The 18702-nt window shown below is 32.3% G+C and overlaps 1 protein-coding gene across 1 annotated transcript in view; it reads left to right on the top strand.

Moving 5' to 3' along the window:
• The window catches only part of LOC134683781 (receptor-type tyrosine-protein phosphatase T-like), a 61032-nt gene that overhangs the window by 7079 nt on the left and 35251 nt on the right, over window positions 1–18702 (top strand). Inside the window, exons 2-6 of the mRNA XM_063543123.1 lie at window positions 4648–4749; window positions 11154–11360; window positions 14714–14941; window positions 15682–15882; window positions 16529–16699. Coding sequence (XP_063399193.1) covers window positions 4674–4749; window positions 11154–11360; window positions 14714–14941; window positions 15682–15882; window positions 16529–16699 — 883 coding nt within the window. The 5' untranslated portion in view covers window positions 4648–4673. The remainder of the gene's footprint in view (window positions 1–4647; window positions 4750–11153; window positions 11361–14713; window positions 14942–15681; window positions 15883–16528; window positions 16700–18702) is intronic.

The raw sequence follows: 18702 nt of genomic DNA, 5'->3' as shown, positions 1-18702 counted from the left end.
AGGTGCGTTCGACTTCAATCTTAATTGATCACGATGTCAGTTTTCCTACCGAGCACTACGGCTTCCTCCACCAATAAAAAAACTGACCAATGCGAAATAACAAATATGTTATCATAAGAATTTCTTAGGATAATGAAATTTAAACATTACAAGTGTTGCAGAAATGAAGATTTTTTCCATTTAATTGTAAATTTATTTTTGAAAATGCGGGAAAAGTTCAATTTATTTAACAAAAAAATATTCTATAACAAACACCAGTATTTGGATACATAATATCAGATTATGTGGATGATAGTTTTTGTCAAGTTTTTGTCAAGCCTTCGTTTTCTGTGGAAGAAAGCAACACACACATGTAGTGATGTACATGTATATGTGCATTTAAAATTTGTTGAACTTCAAGTGAATGTTGAAAAATGTGATATATAATCCGTAGCTTTTGGTGTTGCAGGAATATCAATATTGTGGTCATTTTTATAAATTTCCTGTGTACAAAACTTTGAATTTTTCGAAAAACTAAGGATTTTCTTATCCAAGGCATAGATTACCTTAGCCGTATTTGACACAACTTTTTGGAATTTTGGATCCTCAATGCTCTTCAACTTTTTACTTGTTTGTCTTTATAAATATTTTGATTTGAGCGTCACTGATGAGTCTTATGTAGACAAACGCGCGTCTGGCGTACTAAATTATGATCCTGGTACATTTGATAACTATTTACACCACTGGGTCGATGCCACTGCTGATGGACGTTTCGTCCCCGAGGGTATCACCAGCCCAGTAGTCAACACTGCGGTGTTGACATGAATATCAATATTGTGGTCATTCTTATAAATTTCCTGTTTAAAAAACTTTGAATTTTTCGAAAAACTAAGGATTTTCTTATCCCAAGCATAGATTACCTTAGCCGTATTGGGCACAACTTTTTGGAATTTTGAATCCTCAATGCACCTCAACTTTTCACTTGTTTAGCCTTATACATATTTTGATATGAGCGTCACTGATGAGTCTTATGTGGACGAAACGCGCGTCTGGCGTACTAAATTATAATCCTGGTACCTTTGATAACTATTTTATGATTCCAGACGAAAGAAGCTTCAAATTTATATCTGCAGACGAAAGACGGTAATAATTTTAATAATCAACCCCTCTTACTTTTAAATACATTTTTATTAAACTTTCACAGACAGATTGCACATATTTTTAAAAAGCGCACCTGAAATTGTTTGAGTTTTCATTTTTATCTCATGACTTGGCGTCCGTCGTCCGTCGTCCGGTGTCGTTTGTTAATTTTTACAAAAATCTTCTCCTCTGAAATTACTGGGCCAAATTTAACCAAACTTAGCCACAATCATCATTGGGGTATCTAGTTCAAAAAATGTATCCGGTGACCCGGCCAGCCAATCAAGATGGCCGCAATGGCTATGAATAGAATATAGGGGTGAAATGTAGATTTTGGTTCATAAATCTGAAACCAAAGCATTTAGAGCGAATCTGACCAGAATTAAAATTGTGTATAAATCCAAGATCGGCCTGCCCAGGCATATTCAGATAAATCGGACAACCCGTGTTTAGGGTTCTGCTCCTGTATTGGTAATTTTATGGAAATTTTTTTTTTTTGGTTATTATCTTGAATATCATTAAAGATAGAGATAACTGTTAGCAGCAATAACGTTCAACAAATAGTCAAAGTAAGATCTACAAATAAGTCAGCATGACCAAAATGGTCAGTAGACCCCTTAAGGAGTTATTGACTTTTATAGTCAATTTAACCATGATTTGTTCTTAAATTTTTGTATTTTTTTACAAAAATCCTCTCCTCTGAAACTACTTGACCAAATTTACTTAGACTTTGTCAAAATTATCATTGTGGTATCTGGTTTTACTTATTTGTCCGGTGACCCCTCCTGCCAACCAAGATGGCCGCCATGGCTAAAAATAGAACATAGGGGTAAAATGTAGATGTTGGCTTATAACTCTGTAACCAAAGCATTTAGAGCATATCTGACAGACGGTAAAATTAATTATCTAGTCAAAATTTAACTGCCCTGAAATTTTCAGATGAATCGAAAAAGCGGTTGTTGGGTTGCTACCCCTGAATTGTTAATTTCAAGGAAATTTTGCTGTTTTTGGTTATTATCTCCAATATTATTATTATATTATTATATTATTTCGGTGTTGTGTCGTTGTTCTCCTCTTATATTTAATGCGTTTCCCTCGGTTTTGGTTTGTTGCCCCGATTTTGTTTTTTGTCCATGGATTTATGAGTTTTGAACAGCGGTATACTACTGTTGCCTTTATAGATAGAGATAAACGGTAAACAGCAATAATTTACAGCACAGTAAGATCTACAAATAAGCCATGATGAGCAAAATAATCAATTGACCCCTTAAGGATGAATTGCCCTTTATAGTAAATTTTAACAATTTTCATAACTTTTGAAACTTTTGGTAATTTTTTACAAAATGTCTTTCGTTGTTACTACTGGGCAAAGTGCATTATAGATTTATATATTGTTAACAGCAAGAGTGTTCAGTAAAGTAATATGACTTCACGGATGGGACAATATCTATGAACACATCACCATTACCAAAACACAATTTTATCATGAATCCATCTGTGTCATTCGTTTAATATGCACATAGACCAAGGTGAGAGACACAGGCTCTTTAGAAACTAGTTTTATTTTTAATAACTGAGTCTATATCATAAAAATGACAATCGACGGTAACATTTTGTGCAATAAACTTATCGAAGATCTTTGTAGTGTCACCAAGTACAACACTTAAACTGAAGTTTCTATCGAATTGTTTATTTAGGACTTATTTCCCATTTTTCCAAACTTGGCAACCTAGGGATTTTTGTGTCCATACATCAATCATCCTTTATTGATTTAGTCAGTACCTATAAGAAGACGAGGATCCATATATTTTCATATCGTTACATTTATACATAAAACTGTGTAAGCTCAATTTTATATTTCGCAGATTTTTTCTTCAACAATGGTAATTGCCCAATACATTTTTATCTTCTCCAGAATTGGCATTTTAGAAGGAAACATGTTATATTTGATAAAGCCTATACGTTAATGGGCCTATTTAACTTGTTCTAACTGTATCGGTGGAATTATAAATTTTAAAGAAACATTCATTATATTTTCGATATACAGATGCAGTTCAACGAGTTCTAAATGATTACAAATAGAAATTAAAATAGAATTTTAAAAAAATCGCCCAATTTCCTTATTGCTTAAGTGTGTTATAAATACTAAGTATAAATACTGACTAAAGTTGAGGTAAGCTATGGGTTTTTTGCAATGTTTGCTAATTCAGTTGCACGTATTTTTTGTGTGTTTTTTTCTTATTTTTTATTCCTACGAAATGAACAGTTCCTTATTCGCCTTTTTAATATATACATATGGAACTTTAAAGTATTTTTAATTTCACAGTAAACATGCTTTCAATGAACCGTTCTTCTCAATTATTTCTTTGTTTTCTGGATAACGTATGTTCGCTTATTATCTTAAACCATTAATATAGAAATATTTGAATTTTAAACATATGTACCTTCGATATAACATTGAAATGAGAATAACGTACATTCCTTCATCCATTAAAACATATCTTCAAGATGAAAACAATGAAATGCAACTAAAAAAAGAAAACACGTATTACTCTAATTCTGATTCGCTATAAAACCCATAATAAATTTAAATTCTGAGAAAAAACTGTAAACATCACAATAACGGAAGGAATGATCAGTTTCAAATAAATTCAACAACTTTTTTTATGGTTTTTAGTAAATGTGAATTTCTGTAATAATGATGTCGCAAAATATATAATTCCACAAATAAACACCAATGAATGTCAACCAATGACGTAATAAGGCAAAAATAAAATGACATCGTTTTCAGATCATTATCATGACGTCAATGACAGATCAAAGTAAAGACAAGAAAATATCATACTGTGGATTCATTTATCTTTCTCGCTACCAATGTTCGTGGACTGAGGTCTTTTTATTGCTATAATTGATAAATCAAAACCGTACATCTTCGTTTAACATCCAATTATTTTTAGAAAAAAAACGATGGCAACTTAGTGGGATAGAGGTTTGAATATTTAAAAATTAAACGAATGAATTCCAATATTGAGGGAAATTAATGGAGCTTATACATGTAGCATAACTTTTTTGAAATTACACCAAAGTTGTTTCCTTTAAAAATATATACTTTTTAGACAAAATTTATGCTATATTTCTCATATTTTTCAATGTGAACAAGATATATTCCCATTGAAATTAAATTGTTAAAAAGTTTACAACAGGAAATTTCCACTCACACTGAATCAATATGTTTATCGCTGTGTTTTGTTAACGCTCATTATTACACAATTTCTCAGGAGTTAATTATGAACCCTAACAAACCCTAACAAACCAAACAATGTCTTTCTTTTCCACCAAAGCACATTTATATATGTCTGAACATTCGCGACGCTCGTGAGTAGTCAATGTTGTCAAACACTCCCTAACCGTACTTTAACCTGTATATGGTTTACTTTTTAAATTGTTACTTGGATGGAGAGTTGTCTCATTGGCACTCACACCACATCTTCCTATATCTATTAACATGTGTTGTTACTTTTATTTCAGTAAAGCATAAGTTGCGACTGTACCTGATGGATCTTTCGCCATTTAATATGCTGCTCATGTTACTTATCCACTTATCTATTTTGTTGACTGTTACAGCCCAACGTAAGTTAAATTAGATGTTCAGTTACCTTCAAGATTAGAATACCGATTATATGTCTACTCATTGAAAGGTTACACACCGATCTCAAATCTTAGTAATGAGTTATGATAACATTTTCTCCTCGTGCTTAATTTTCTTCTTAACAATTTACAGTAAATGTTATACATCTTCTTTGAGCTAACTTCTATTTCGATTATTGATAACATTCATCGTAAATTATTTTTCTCACTTTGAGATCCATCTGATAAGGTTTCTTTTTCCTCTTATAAACCAAAACAAAGCATCGAATTTCAATTCCGTGAACTATCTAGATATGTATCTTTTAATATATTGTTGTATGATTTTGAAATCTCAAAGGTAAAAGAACAGTTTTAATATCCAATTTTGCAATACGAACAATCTAAGTTTTAAACTTAAGATGGAATAAAGAAATAATGACTTAGCACGCAGGAACGTAATGTATCTGAAAAAAAGCATGCGCAAAAATCCATATAATAATTAAAGAAATTTATTTATTTGGATGGAGGCGTTGCAACCTTACTTTTAAAATATTAAAATTTCACTATTAACATTACAATGGCATGGCAATGACCGCTTCGTTTTCATTTCCATTTTATTGACAATATTAGGGAACAGGATCATTTAAAATAATGTATGTTGTCGAATATTGTCTGTTTGGTAACAAAGATGTCTTGTCATTTACAAGTTAAAATTAACAATTCAGTGGTAGCAACTCAACAATGGATTGCCTGATTGATCTGAATATTACAGAGCAGATAGTGCTTGACCTTACACACATAACATTAGGTCCGTTTAGGTCTGATTGTGGTCAAAAATTTCATGTTCATCTGACCAAAGATTTCAGACACTTTTTAAACACTTAAGTGTCTATTTCACTTGATTCAATAGTTTATGTGAAGCATGTTTAACTCATTTGAATTTATAGTGATTACGATTATAAAACAACGGAAATCGATGCGACTGTCATACAAGTGAAAGGTTTAGCTAGTTTTTATTTAATTTTTCTTTTAACATGATACTTGGCCTTCTGTGAAATTTATTGTCCTGCACTTACTCTGGCGAAAAGAATATTGTCCTGCAGTTCTCAGTCAAATACTTTTTTGTCGACCATGAATGTCGATGCATCTTAACTATTGTCAGATAAGATACATTACCTCAGGAAAAGACCATGAAGAAATGTCTTCTGTTAATTCACTAGAGCTGTGTCTAAATATTTTGTTTTGTAACTCGTCTTCAACTTAAAAAGAAAGTTTGCATTTCTTCTAATAATATCTTTTTATATCTGATTATTAGTTTAGACAGGATTCGTGCCATTTTTCCTAGTGATTTTCGAGTGCTTCTGCAATTCAATAGCAGTCAATCGACTATGTCATTGCTGGTTGATTGATAGGTTAAACCAATTCTATATGCAACATATATAAGCATCAAAGAGCTGATAATCAGATCCAATGATAATGTATTTTATTGCAAGGGGTCATTATCATTCATGTTTCCACTGTCGGCATATCACTTTCTTTCAAATTTGTTCGTTAGGTATTTCAATCCAGTGTTTCCGATATATCACTGTTGGTCCATTAAACATATTGTGGACTTATATTTCTTAATTCTCTGTTCTTATTTAAGCAAACCTGTGGACAAACGGAATTTTCTATTAGATACTTTCATTTCATGCGCATGACATATTTGACCAATTTATGAACATCAAATATTAAACATTGCTAAAAAATTATTTGCAAAAAATACAATGTAGTTGTTCATGCCGAAATGGAACATTTTAACAGAATTTCTGCAAATCAAAGATGTGATTTCTTTACTTTATAAGTTTAACCAAACTAAACCAGCGAACCATTCAGGAAAGTTGCCAAAGTACATAATCTAGATTTATGGAATTCTGTTTTAGCAACGAGAACAAAGTTATTTCGTAGAACATTTCTTTTAGACGATAAATTCAAATTCCTTGTAATAAAGTTGCACCTGATCTATACACATGGAAAAAGTATTGCAACACCAAATTGAAATTCAAATTAAAAAAACACTTTTTCTTTTTTTGTTAAATAATTTGTTGAAACAGAACGAGTTAAACATTATTTAAATATCACCTCAGTTTAATCAATAAATATCGACTCTATCAGTTCTTATCTGCAGATGCAGCTACTGCACTGTTAACACTAAAACAGATGTTTTTATCCTCATTGTTTTCAACACTTAAAATATCCAATTTTATAAATTTATAAATTTATGTTATTGACACCTTGTAATTGGTCATCCACAACTCATAACTGCAGCATGAATGCAGATATCCAGCATGATGGAAGGAGGTATGTTGCTGTAATAATTGCGCGTATTGTTGGTCATCACCATTCCACTATTAGTCGTTTTGAGAATAAAAATCAGGCAAGAAACGATGTTAAAGACCCTATGGGGTCAAGAAGACCCCCTATAACATCTGCTAGGGAAAATAAAGCATAATGAAGGTTGTTCAGAAGATAACCCATGGCAAACAGTGCAATTCTTAAATGAGAATGATGACCATACATGAGGCTTTTAAAAAGAACTGTTCGAGATCGGCTCATCGCTACTGGTTATCGTGCGATAATAGCATTTCGGAGACCTTTGCCTATGAACAGACACACAGATGCCCGTATCCAATATAGTGCGGAGCTCGCCAAAGTTGGAAATTAGCGTCGTGGAGGAAGATCCATTGTTCCCATGGAATTCGGTTTATCTTCTTTGGCCCAATCGTAGCCCGAAATTGAACCATATCGAGCATACATGTATATGGGACACTATTGGTCGTAAAGTGTATGAAAGGACACCCCAGTTCAAACAAGTCATGAAATAAATAATACCCTTCTTCAAGAATGGATGCTGCTAGCTTAGCAACAAATAAGTCGACTTATGGCAGGAATCAGAAGACGTTAATATGCAGTTATTCGTTTGAATGGAGGCTGCGCACAAAGTAGTAATTCTTTGGCGTATAACGATCAACCATGATGTGAACAATCATCTAAAGAATAATTTTGAAATGTCTGACATTGTAAAGTTCATACATTTTTTGTTCGTTTTAAAGCCAATGTTATCATTTACTACGTTTCTATATTTTTTTACAAATATTTTATCATATTCCATCCAAAATAAGAGACTGATTTTCCAATTTAAAAAAAATCAAGGTGTTGCAATACTTTTTTCCATGTGTATATCTCATTTTTTTTGTTTACAGTTTAGTGTACTACAAGTAAAACAAACCATTATAGAAACTTGTACCAGCTTTAACTCAACATTTGCTGTGTTAAGGGGGGGGGGGTCTACAATTCAGTTTGAAAGCTTCAGATGTAGTTAAATTTGACCTTTTTAACTGGACTAGATCACTACTTAACATAAAGATTCAGCACCAAAATCGTGTTAACATGTTATTAAATCCCCCTACTTAACATGCTTAGTATTTCATGTATAAGATATAAAGAAATAAATTGAGAGTGTGTTTCAAATAAAAAATCGAAGTTATAAACTGTTCACACTAAAGACGATAACTGTGTCCTTGGGACCAAAATATTCCCAATCAAAACGGCTGCCAGAACTCCAATATCTTAAGTCACAAAATGATAACCCTTGTTTGTTGTGATAAATATAAAATATATGTTTGCAAATTTTTTTGGTATAAATTTTCTAGCGGCATTGAAATGGACACCAAACAGGCCATTTTGATTTTCTGAAATGTGTCGATATTGGTATCCTTCGGAACTTGTTTGCACTAAGAGTCCTGTGTTAAACTAAACAAATATGAATGTAAAAGTAAAACATGTTGCCGAGGAAGATGCAAGTTTGTAAAGATAGAATTTGGATGTACTATGTGTATATGTGAGGGTCAATACGATAGGATATATTAGAGAGTGATCATTATTGTATGATTTGACAAGACATGTACTACTTAGTTATTGTTTGATATTTATAGTGTCAATTTTAGAACATTTTTATTTAACAGATGATTTCCTGATAACATTATTTGTTTTTTATGTTACTATTTATGTCTGCATGCAATGTACTTTTTTAAATATAAATAAAGAATATGTGGTTTAAATGGCAATCAGACAACTATCCACAAGAGACCAAAATGACACAGAACTACAGTTGATTTCAGATAAACAACATCAACCAAACAATTTATTTTCATCAGATTTAAATTTGGAACTCCTATTTTGGCATACAAATTTCAAGATATATATCAAGGTTACCGCGATTATGACAATATTAGCATTACTTGTATGAACTTTGTATATCGAGTCAATTGATGGGAGTACTGTTAATCTATTTTTAAGGCTGTATGTCAATAGCTTAACTTATAAAATTTGCATTAATTTTTAAAGTATTGAAAAAAATAAAAAATCTACCATCTTATAAAAGAGGGACGAAAGATACCAAAGGGACAGTCAAACTCATAAATCTAAAACAAACTGACAACGTCATGGCTTAAAATGAAAAAGACAAACAGAAAAAACAATAGTACACATGACACAACATAGAAAACTAAAGAATAAATAACAGGAACCCCACCAAAAACTAGGGGTGATATCAGGTGCTCCGGAAGGGTAAGCAGATCCTGCTCCAAATGCCGCACCCGTCGTGTTGCTTATGTGATTACAAATCCGGTAAATAAACTTATTCGGTAGGTCAAATTCATGAAAGGGAAGGGGATTGTGGTAACGACGTAAGGAACATATCCAATATCATTTGTGAAACGGTTATTCCATAACGGTCAACCAACTCGTGATGGCGTCCGTAAAATTTACGAAGGGATTATTTCAACTTCACCACTTGTAACTCTTGGTTTAATAGCTTCCTTGTGAGCAGTAACCCTCTATCAGGAAAATCATGATAGGAAATGCAAGCACGGGTATATCGTATTAATTGGGAGATATATGTCCCGTATGCAGGTGCTGCTGGAATGTTGATACTTAGAAATGTAAAGTTCACAATAGGAAAGCTGAAATCATCTCTTTTGTCGTAAAGTTTTGTCTTCAACCGACCCTCATTGTCAATTTCTAGATGTAAGTCAAGATATGAAGCCGACTTAACTGTATCTGTAGTATCCTTTATCTCCAATTCGATGGGATAGATGCGTTCCACATAGTCACCAAATTTTGAATTGTTTAGTGAAAGAACGTCATCTATGTAGCGGAAAGTAGAATTAAAGGATATTGCTAACTTCTTATCTTTCTTCCTAAGAAGTTTCTGCTTTAAGTCAGCCTCATAATTATTAAGAAACAAGTCAGCAAGTAGAGGTGCACAGTTTGTTCCCATTGGGATGCCGACAGTCTGTTGAAAAACACGTCCTCCGAACGTAACAAATATGTTGTCAATCAAGAAATCAAGGATCTTGATAATATCGGTTTCAGAGAATTTTTTGTTTGAATCAGAGTGAGTCTTTACAAAGGAGGATTTATCCCTCCCTAAGACAAGATACTTGTATCTACGTTGGCCATTCTTTTTTATGAAGCAAAGTAATACCAACTCTTTTAATTTGTCTTTTAGTTTGGAATGTGGAATACTTGTGTAAAGAGTAGAAAAGTCAAATGTTTTAATATTTTGCCACCTTTACTTTCTACTTTCAGATTGGGTCCATGGCTGAAAATATTTTATGAGCTATTTTATTTTGCAAACCTTTCAAGCTTTTACCACAATCTGAATATGATTAAGTATTTTGTGTAAACCCTCTGTAAGAATAAGTTTTCGAATAAAACTAGTCCGCCCGCCAATAGCCAGTAAATATTTGTTGTAGCAATAGTAGTTAATAACACATTGATCATTTAAAATACACATGTATATTGCTTTTGTCAGTTTCGTAAATTGTAAAAAGGGTAACTGATATATATGCAACTATACATATTTCTAAGTATTTCCATTTTCAATCTTCTATACTCCAAAGATACCAGCTGTAGATTAAGTTTAAATTGACCAAAACAGTACAAATAGAATTCATAATAGATCATAAATTTTGATCAAGCTATATCCGTTGAAGATTGTACGTCAAAAACTTTTTGAATACTTCATTTGTTAATGTGTCTAACTAAAGGAGGAATGAATGATTGATCTATGAATGTTAAAGGTTGATCCATCTCGCTCTCTCAGAAAACAATTTTTTATCCGAACAGAACTTAAAAGTATTATATGCAAATTAGAAATAAGAACAATATCAATGAAAAACTATTTGTGTAAACATCAATGAGATTGCAACTTAACATAACGTTGCTTGAAAACATCTCGTCTCATACACAATCAGACTATTAAAGGTTATCGTACGCGTGAGAGTAAATATTCTTATATTATGTATGAATTTGCTGCATTGTCTAAAATGTATCTTATTTTGTGTTCTGTTCCTTTTTCACAGAGAATCTTACACCATTTGGACAGGCTTCACTAAGTTCAAATGGTGGAGGCCCTGCAATAAATGCTATAAAACCACCTATATCAAATAAGTTTAGTGTAGATATATGTACCCACACATTGCTTCGCAAACCCGATGCATGGTGGATGTTTGAATTCAATAAAGAGACTGTATTCATCACAGATGTAATTATATACTACAGAGAAGATTGTAAGTACATGTATACCAAAAAGAAAATTGATAACTTCATATGACCCGTGTGATATAATCTGTCTAAAAGTTATTCAAAATTTACATTTAAATAACTCATCAAGAACGCTGTTGTCCAACACTTCTACAAACGCCGAGGAGACAACAAAACATTAAGGGGATCAACAGGAAAATCAAACGCTGAAAAGTAAAGAGAGCTATATTACAAGGGGTACAATCAATATCACGTGATGGATATACACACACCGGAGGTAACAGTCGAGCAGACCGTTTGAAAGGTAAGTAGTCGTATTTACTTGTTTATATCAATAAATTTTAATAAATAAGGTAGTGCACCGAATGTCGGATACTATCTAGTTTTGAAATACACAATTATCCTTTCTGGAAAGCGTGCAGTTAATGCTGACACTTCGACACAGTTATCCGTCGAAAATCTGGAACTGTGTCGAAGTGTTCGCAATAACTGCACGCTTTCTAGCAAAAACAATTGTGTATTTTAGAACTACATACTATCCGACATTCGGTGTGCCACATTATTAATCAAAATTTAATTGATATAAACAAGAAAATGCAACTACTAACCTTTCAAGCGGCGAGTTCGACTGTAACTTCCGGTGTGTGTATATCCATCACGTGATTTTGATTGTACCCCTTGTATTATGGATTAACATTCGTTACAGAGATAAGTTCCTTTTCTTAATACATTTAGAAATTTTGTGGCAGCGTATTGAGAAATAACACAATGTTCGTATAGTCATGCCAGTACCAAGGTCAGAACAGTAAGTATAACTGAGTATATCATTATACCTCTCCAGATGTTCATTACTACAAGTATTGTCTCTTCAATGATGTTGAAGGCAGACATATTTGAAAACTCATAAACATAACACATTATTATCAAATTCTTTGTCAATAGATCACGAAATTATTAAGAATCAAAGGTTTCAATTCTCTCAGTCAAAATCAAGCTAGGATGAATTCAGGTTCTTTTCGGTTATGTAGTTATAAACATGTATTGGTACTCATCCATGACTAGATTTTAGTATGTTTTGCTTTGCATTTCTGATGACGGTAAATCTAGAGAATTGATTCGGACACATATATTTTATGTCTGTCTGTTCTTTGTGGTTAAGGACTATGGTAAATTCTACGAATCATCTATAAAGGACCAAACAGTTTTACATTAGTGTATAATAGTTTATTATGATTACCAATTGTATTTTGAATATTCTAGGGTAACAATAAGTTAAAGGAAACCCTTATAATTTTTAAACGTTATTAAATGTCATATTACCATATATCATTTCATAATTAAAATAATGTAAAAAAGTAAATGCATATATGCTTTTTTGCTTCAACCCAGGCAAACAACATAAGGATTTCCTTCACTTCGCTAAATCGGCGAATATCTCATGTATTATATTTCAACATGTATTGGACCATTTGAGAAATGAATAAATGAAAAGAGAAACAAGAAGTTAAATTTTTAGATGTTTACTTATTCAGAACAGAAATTGTTTTTCATACAAATATGATGATATATGTTAGACTCAGATCGACGTCCTGTCTCTATTTGACGTCCGTTCCTTAAATCGACGGCCAATGTTGTGTCCTTCCTCTAATTGATGTCTAATTTTTGGTCTCTCTAATCGACGTCCATTTTTTAGCTTCTCGAATCGACGTCCGCTTTATGGTTGTATGCAAAGATTCATGCACCGATATGTTTGGGCTGCTATGCCGTATTATATGAAATATCAAGAACAAATGAATTATGATGGAGAGTTGTCTCATTGGCACTCACACCACATCTTCTATAAACTGCAAATAAGGACCTCAAAAGGTTATAACAGAATATTTGTTCCATAGAAGACAATTTTAGGTCAATATTTTTACAAAAAAAACACACATTTATTATGTGTGACAATAAAATATATTAAACAATATTTTTTTTATTTTATCATTACCGATGTTTACAGGTTGGTATATACATTTTTAAGTGATTTAATAGATTATTGGGGGAAAAAACAGCGAGATGTGGAGTGATTGCCAACGAAACAACTATGCCTTACAGTTTAAACGAAGTGATATAAGCAATTGTAATCAATCGTACGCCTTTCAATGTATTTTATTTCGTTTGAAATAGGGGTTTTCCCGTTTGCTATTTGTAGTTATTATTTATAGATGTGAACTAGTATAACTAGTTCGGATACTGGTTTTGTAACAGTATGTACTATTTATAAGTTTGATGTTAGGTGCAGGAGGCACGAGGAAGGTTAACGTTTGGCGGTTTTTATGGGTGGGGTTAAAAGGTACTATTTAAAGTTTGGGATTTAAATGTACTAGTATCGAAGGTGCTCGCAGTTACGTCGAATTGAAGTTGGTCACATAGGTATATGTGCAGTTGCTGCTATGTTTATTGTACGTACAGGCGTTGGAGGTATTAGCCGGAGTACAAGAAACGCTGCGAAAGAAGAACATGTTTATATGTCATGTGTTTATATATTGTGTCAAGGAAGAAATATGTACAATAAAGTAAAATAAAATATTGTATCGCAAGAGAAAATAAGATGTTACTGCGAGCAACTTATCCTATATCTGTGTTTGTCTTGTCTATAGCCTATTGAATTAGAGATTAAATGTTTTAAATTCGGACGAGCAGGGCGAGGGAGAATTTTAACAACGATAACATCGGCAATTAAAGGCCATGACATGAAAAATGCAAAACAATTGGAACTCAATATTAACGGTCTTACTGATATTACCAGAATTCCAAAAAATGGATATGACAGATATACACCAGCGACAATCACTGGCCTTTACAGGCACATGAAATGTTTGGCTAGGTTAAACATGTTTTAAGCGCATAACCCTTTTCCGGAACAGTGTTGTTAAAGCTCAATTTAAAAAACATTATGCCAATCTTTTTTTTTATTTGTTTCACTGCAGGTTTAAAACTATAAATTTGTTGAAAAATATCTCACAGTTCTTCATTTTGCTCATTTTTGAAAACTGAATGTTGCCGTCTATATGTCGTTGTGTTTTCTTTGTCGTTGACTTCTAATTGTTGTATACAGGCTATGTCATTTATATATATGAATATGAACGAAATTCGTCAACGTAGAATTAACATGATTAGTTTCTATCAAGATTAAAAAAAGAAGAAGATGTGGTATGGTTTCCAATTAGACAAAAATGCACCAGAGTTAAAATAAAGTGAATGTGAGCAATTATAGGCAACCGCAAATATACATTCTTGAACCCTTTAAAAAAAAAATTGTATAATTTCTAATGGACAATGTTTGCCTGATTGTTTGCTTACGTTTCATTTTATACTGGTTTAACCTTTCTTACAGTTTCTCGACGTATGGATGGATTTAAACTATATGTTACCAACACATCAACTATTCCACCTGTTGGTTTTCTCTGCTATGCAGATGGTCCTGGTCTCCCAAACATCACTCAGACAATTCCTTGTTATGAATTTGGAAAATTTGTCATTTACTACGATGATAAAGGATCTACAGAATCAGACGGTCGCGAAGATGGACCTATGGTTGAGTTATGTTACGTTGCCATAAATGGTGGGTTGAAAGACGTTCGTAAAGATATTTGTTTCTTAAGTTTTTAGTATATAGCTGAGGTTGTCTGTAATTTTCACACCACATTTGTGTAGATTACAGCACTTCATTGCATGTTTAAAGTTTATGATTTGACAATATAGTTCATTTTTTTCTAAAATATAAACAAATACTATAATTTATTACACGATTGTCAAAAAACAAAAACCTTAACAACATATACCAGACACAAAACCTTATCATGTCTAGAACATTGATCTTTTAATGAAACAAACACCTTTAGGGAAAAAAAATGTTTCATGAAATACCGGTAAGTGGTTGCAGCTGGTAAACTACAATTTCATTTCACTTCAACTAATGTGACTTACTGAATAATACTTTTTACTGGGTTTGTAATAACATGAGCAACACAACAGGTGCCACATGAGAAGTAGGTATGGAACGCCACAGTTTTCTTATGTGGAACTCTGTTATAACCTTATGTTGTTTTACTTTAACTTCATGATATTTTTTCTATACTTGATATGGTTTTGACATTACGTAATGATGTTTGGATATAATTCAATATGGAATATTCATTACAAAATGATATTTCGATATAAAACGATATGGTTTCGTATTGAATTGATACATTATTTTTGATTTTTTCGGATATCCTTTGCCTCTCTTTTAAATATTTAGCATTATTTATCAATAACTAATCTCAATTATTATTGACGTATATTTACATGAACATGTTTTAGGATGTCAAAAGAGTCTTTGGGGAAGTACTTGCGAACAATTTTGTCCCGAAAATTGTATAGATCAACATTGTTACCCTGGAAACGGATCTTGTGTTTGGGGATGTGACTCTAAAAACTGTTTAAATGATATTTGCAGTAAAGATACTGCAGTTTGTACCGACGGTTGTAAGGAGAGACGAACAGGAAGATATTGTAACAAGTGTAAGTTATTGAGTATTAACATTATTTATACTTTATATTAATATATATTTAACATAAGATGTAGTGTGATTGTTAATTAGACAACTCTCCTCAGGAAAACAAATGACACAGAAATTAACAACTGTCGAACATTTATATTTAGCTTTTATAAAAGATTATAAGGTAATTTACTTCATGAACCCTTTATACGATTAAGTAATACACCCCATGACAAATGACATAACGTGGTATGCATGTTAAATGGTTCGTTTTGGTTTTATATATATCATAGGATTGAAACATCAAATAGCAAAGCTAATACAAATTGTTTTGAATATAGTTTTGCCCTTTAAGTCTTTAGTATCTGATTCTGAACTTCTATCTATAATATGATTTACATTGTTGTTGCTATTCTGTTTAGGTGTTTTTATTGTTACCCTAACAGTCGGTTTTTTGGTATTTGGCTTCCAATATTTTCGAAGTCAAAAGAACACGATCTAAGTTTTTTCCAGAAACTCCTGTCCTGCATACTAAAACCAGTTTAATTCGACAAATATATATTTTAGTAAATATCTGACAGAATATTTAGTATTTCTCTAAACTGTAAATTGACATATATATTTCGAAATATATTTTTTTTCTCGTTTCATTTTCGTTTTTATCATAGATAACATAGCATATGAAGGAATAGTATGGCAGGTTCCAAGTGGTAGTGTAGATGCTGGTCTTGCAAACGATGGAATTGAAACAACATGTGTCAAAACCACAAGACCTAATGGAAGATTCCATGTTGAGCTACAGGGGAAAAGTATTGTTACAGGAATCTATATCATTTTAGGTATGTAACTTAAAAAACATAATCATGGTAAGTTATTTGACACCGTTTTGGAATTTACATAGGGAATTGTTTTTTTTAAGGTGTATGCATCCCTTCAATAATAAATATTCACTGTTTTTTTTAATATTACCTTCATGTACAATGTCTTGGGGTTTTAAAAGACTGTTTCGTCAATTTCCTGCATAATTATCATTGTGATTTTTAATGTTGCATAGAATAATGAAACTTATATAGCATTCCTAATCAAGGTTTGTCGTTAACTTATTTGATGCATTTGTTAAAACAGATAAAATTTGTTGATAGCAATAAAACAAAACTAAGAATCGCTTGACCTTTGTTACAATTTATTGAAAACTGGGGCTCAGGCTCACTTGAAATGTATAATATGCAAAGGCACTTGCTCACAGAGAACATTGGCACTATATATGTTGAATGCATAAACCAGTCGAAAGTATCAAAACATGTGGGGTTTTTTTTGTCATCATAGGCTACATTTAAATCAACTTATAACATTATTTTCTATTTCATTTTTAATTCCATACCCCTGTCAAAAGCTAATTCACGTTGTAAATCATCCACTTTAAGATTGAAGTTAACCTTCATAAAATATTAAAATCTTAAAAAATGATATCAATATATATTATTGTTATATAACTACTATACTTCATAGATGTTGCAAAAGTATTCTAATGATTGATTGCCAGACTTTAATAGTTTCTGTTTCGAAGCGATTTCAAAATAAACTGCACCCCATAATACTGTACGTGCATTACATGAGAAACGTAAATCAATTTAAAAAAAAAAAAAAATTAAACGAACAAAGGATTTGAATATAGAACATTTATTTGATCTTCTGCTTTTACAAAGTATAAGGCTAAATTATAAAATTGAGAATGGAAATGGGGAATGTGTCAAAGAGACAACAACCCGACCAAATAAAAAAATCAACAGCAGAAGGTCACCAACAGGTCTTCAATGTAGCGAGAAATTCCCGCACCCGGAGGCGTCCTTCAGCTGGCCCCTAAACAAATATATACTAGTTCAGTGATAATGAACGCCATACTAATTTCCAAATTGTACACAAAAAAACAAAATCAAAATACTACAAGACTAACAAAGGCCAGAGGCTCCTGACTTGAGACAGGCGCAAAAATGCGGCGGGGTTAAACATGTTTGTGAGATCTCAACCCTCCCCCTATACCTCTAACCAATGTAGAAAAATAAACGCATAACAATACGCACATTAAATTTAGTTCAAGAGAAGTCCGAGTCTGACATCAGAAGATGTAACCAAAGAAAATAAACAAAATGACAATAATACATAAATAACAACAGACTACTAGCAGTTAACTGACATACCAGCTCCAGACTTCAATTAAACTGACTGAAAGATTATGATTTCATCATATGAACATCAGGCACAATCCTTCCCGTTAGGGGTTTAGTATCATGCCATCATAACATATATGAGAAGAACATAACCCGTGTCATGCCAACAACTGTTTTTAGAATAAATGTCTTTAGTTCCGACGCAAAGACCTTATCAGTGAATCAATATTAACGCCAAAATATGCAATCTTTAATGACTTGACAACAGTATCGTAATTATATCCCTTCTTAATCAGTCTATTTAAAGGTTTTGTAAGTTTCTGAGGTGAATACTGACACCTTTGTGCTTTATACAGAACTAGAACACACCCGCGAAATCGCGGGTATAGTACAGCTTTGTGGACTGTTGTAGGATGATTTTTTTTTGTAAAAGATAGTATGTATGGGAAATTTCATCAAAGATATCAACAGCCTTCTCCCTTGTTTAAAAGTCCAATATTCGTTTCCTATCTGTTAAATTCAAATAAATACGTGTGTCTGGTCTCAGACCACAATTATTCTTCTCCTTTGCTACAATGCTGCTTTTGGTAAAAGTCAAATAAATATAACAATTGCACCGTTTCAAACATGAAATAAATCTAACTGCTTATATATAGACCTTTATTAGTCTAATA

Source organism: Mytilus trossulus, chromosome 1 (assembly GCF_036588685.1).
Source record: "Mytilus trossulus isolate FHL-02 chromosome 1, PNRI_Mtr1.1.1.hap1, whole genome shotgun sequence".
NCBI lineage: Eukaryota > Metazoa > Mollusca > Bivalvia > Mytilida > Mytilidae > Mytilus > Mytilus trossulus.
This window is presented reverse-complemented; position numbering and strand designations above follow the sequence as displayed.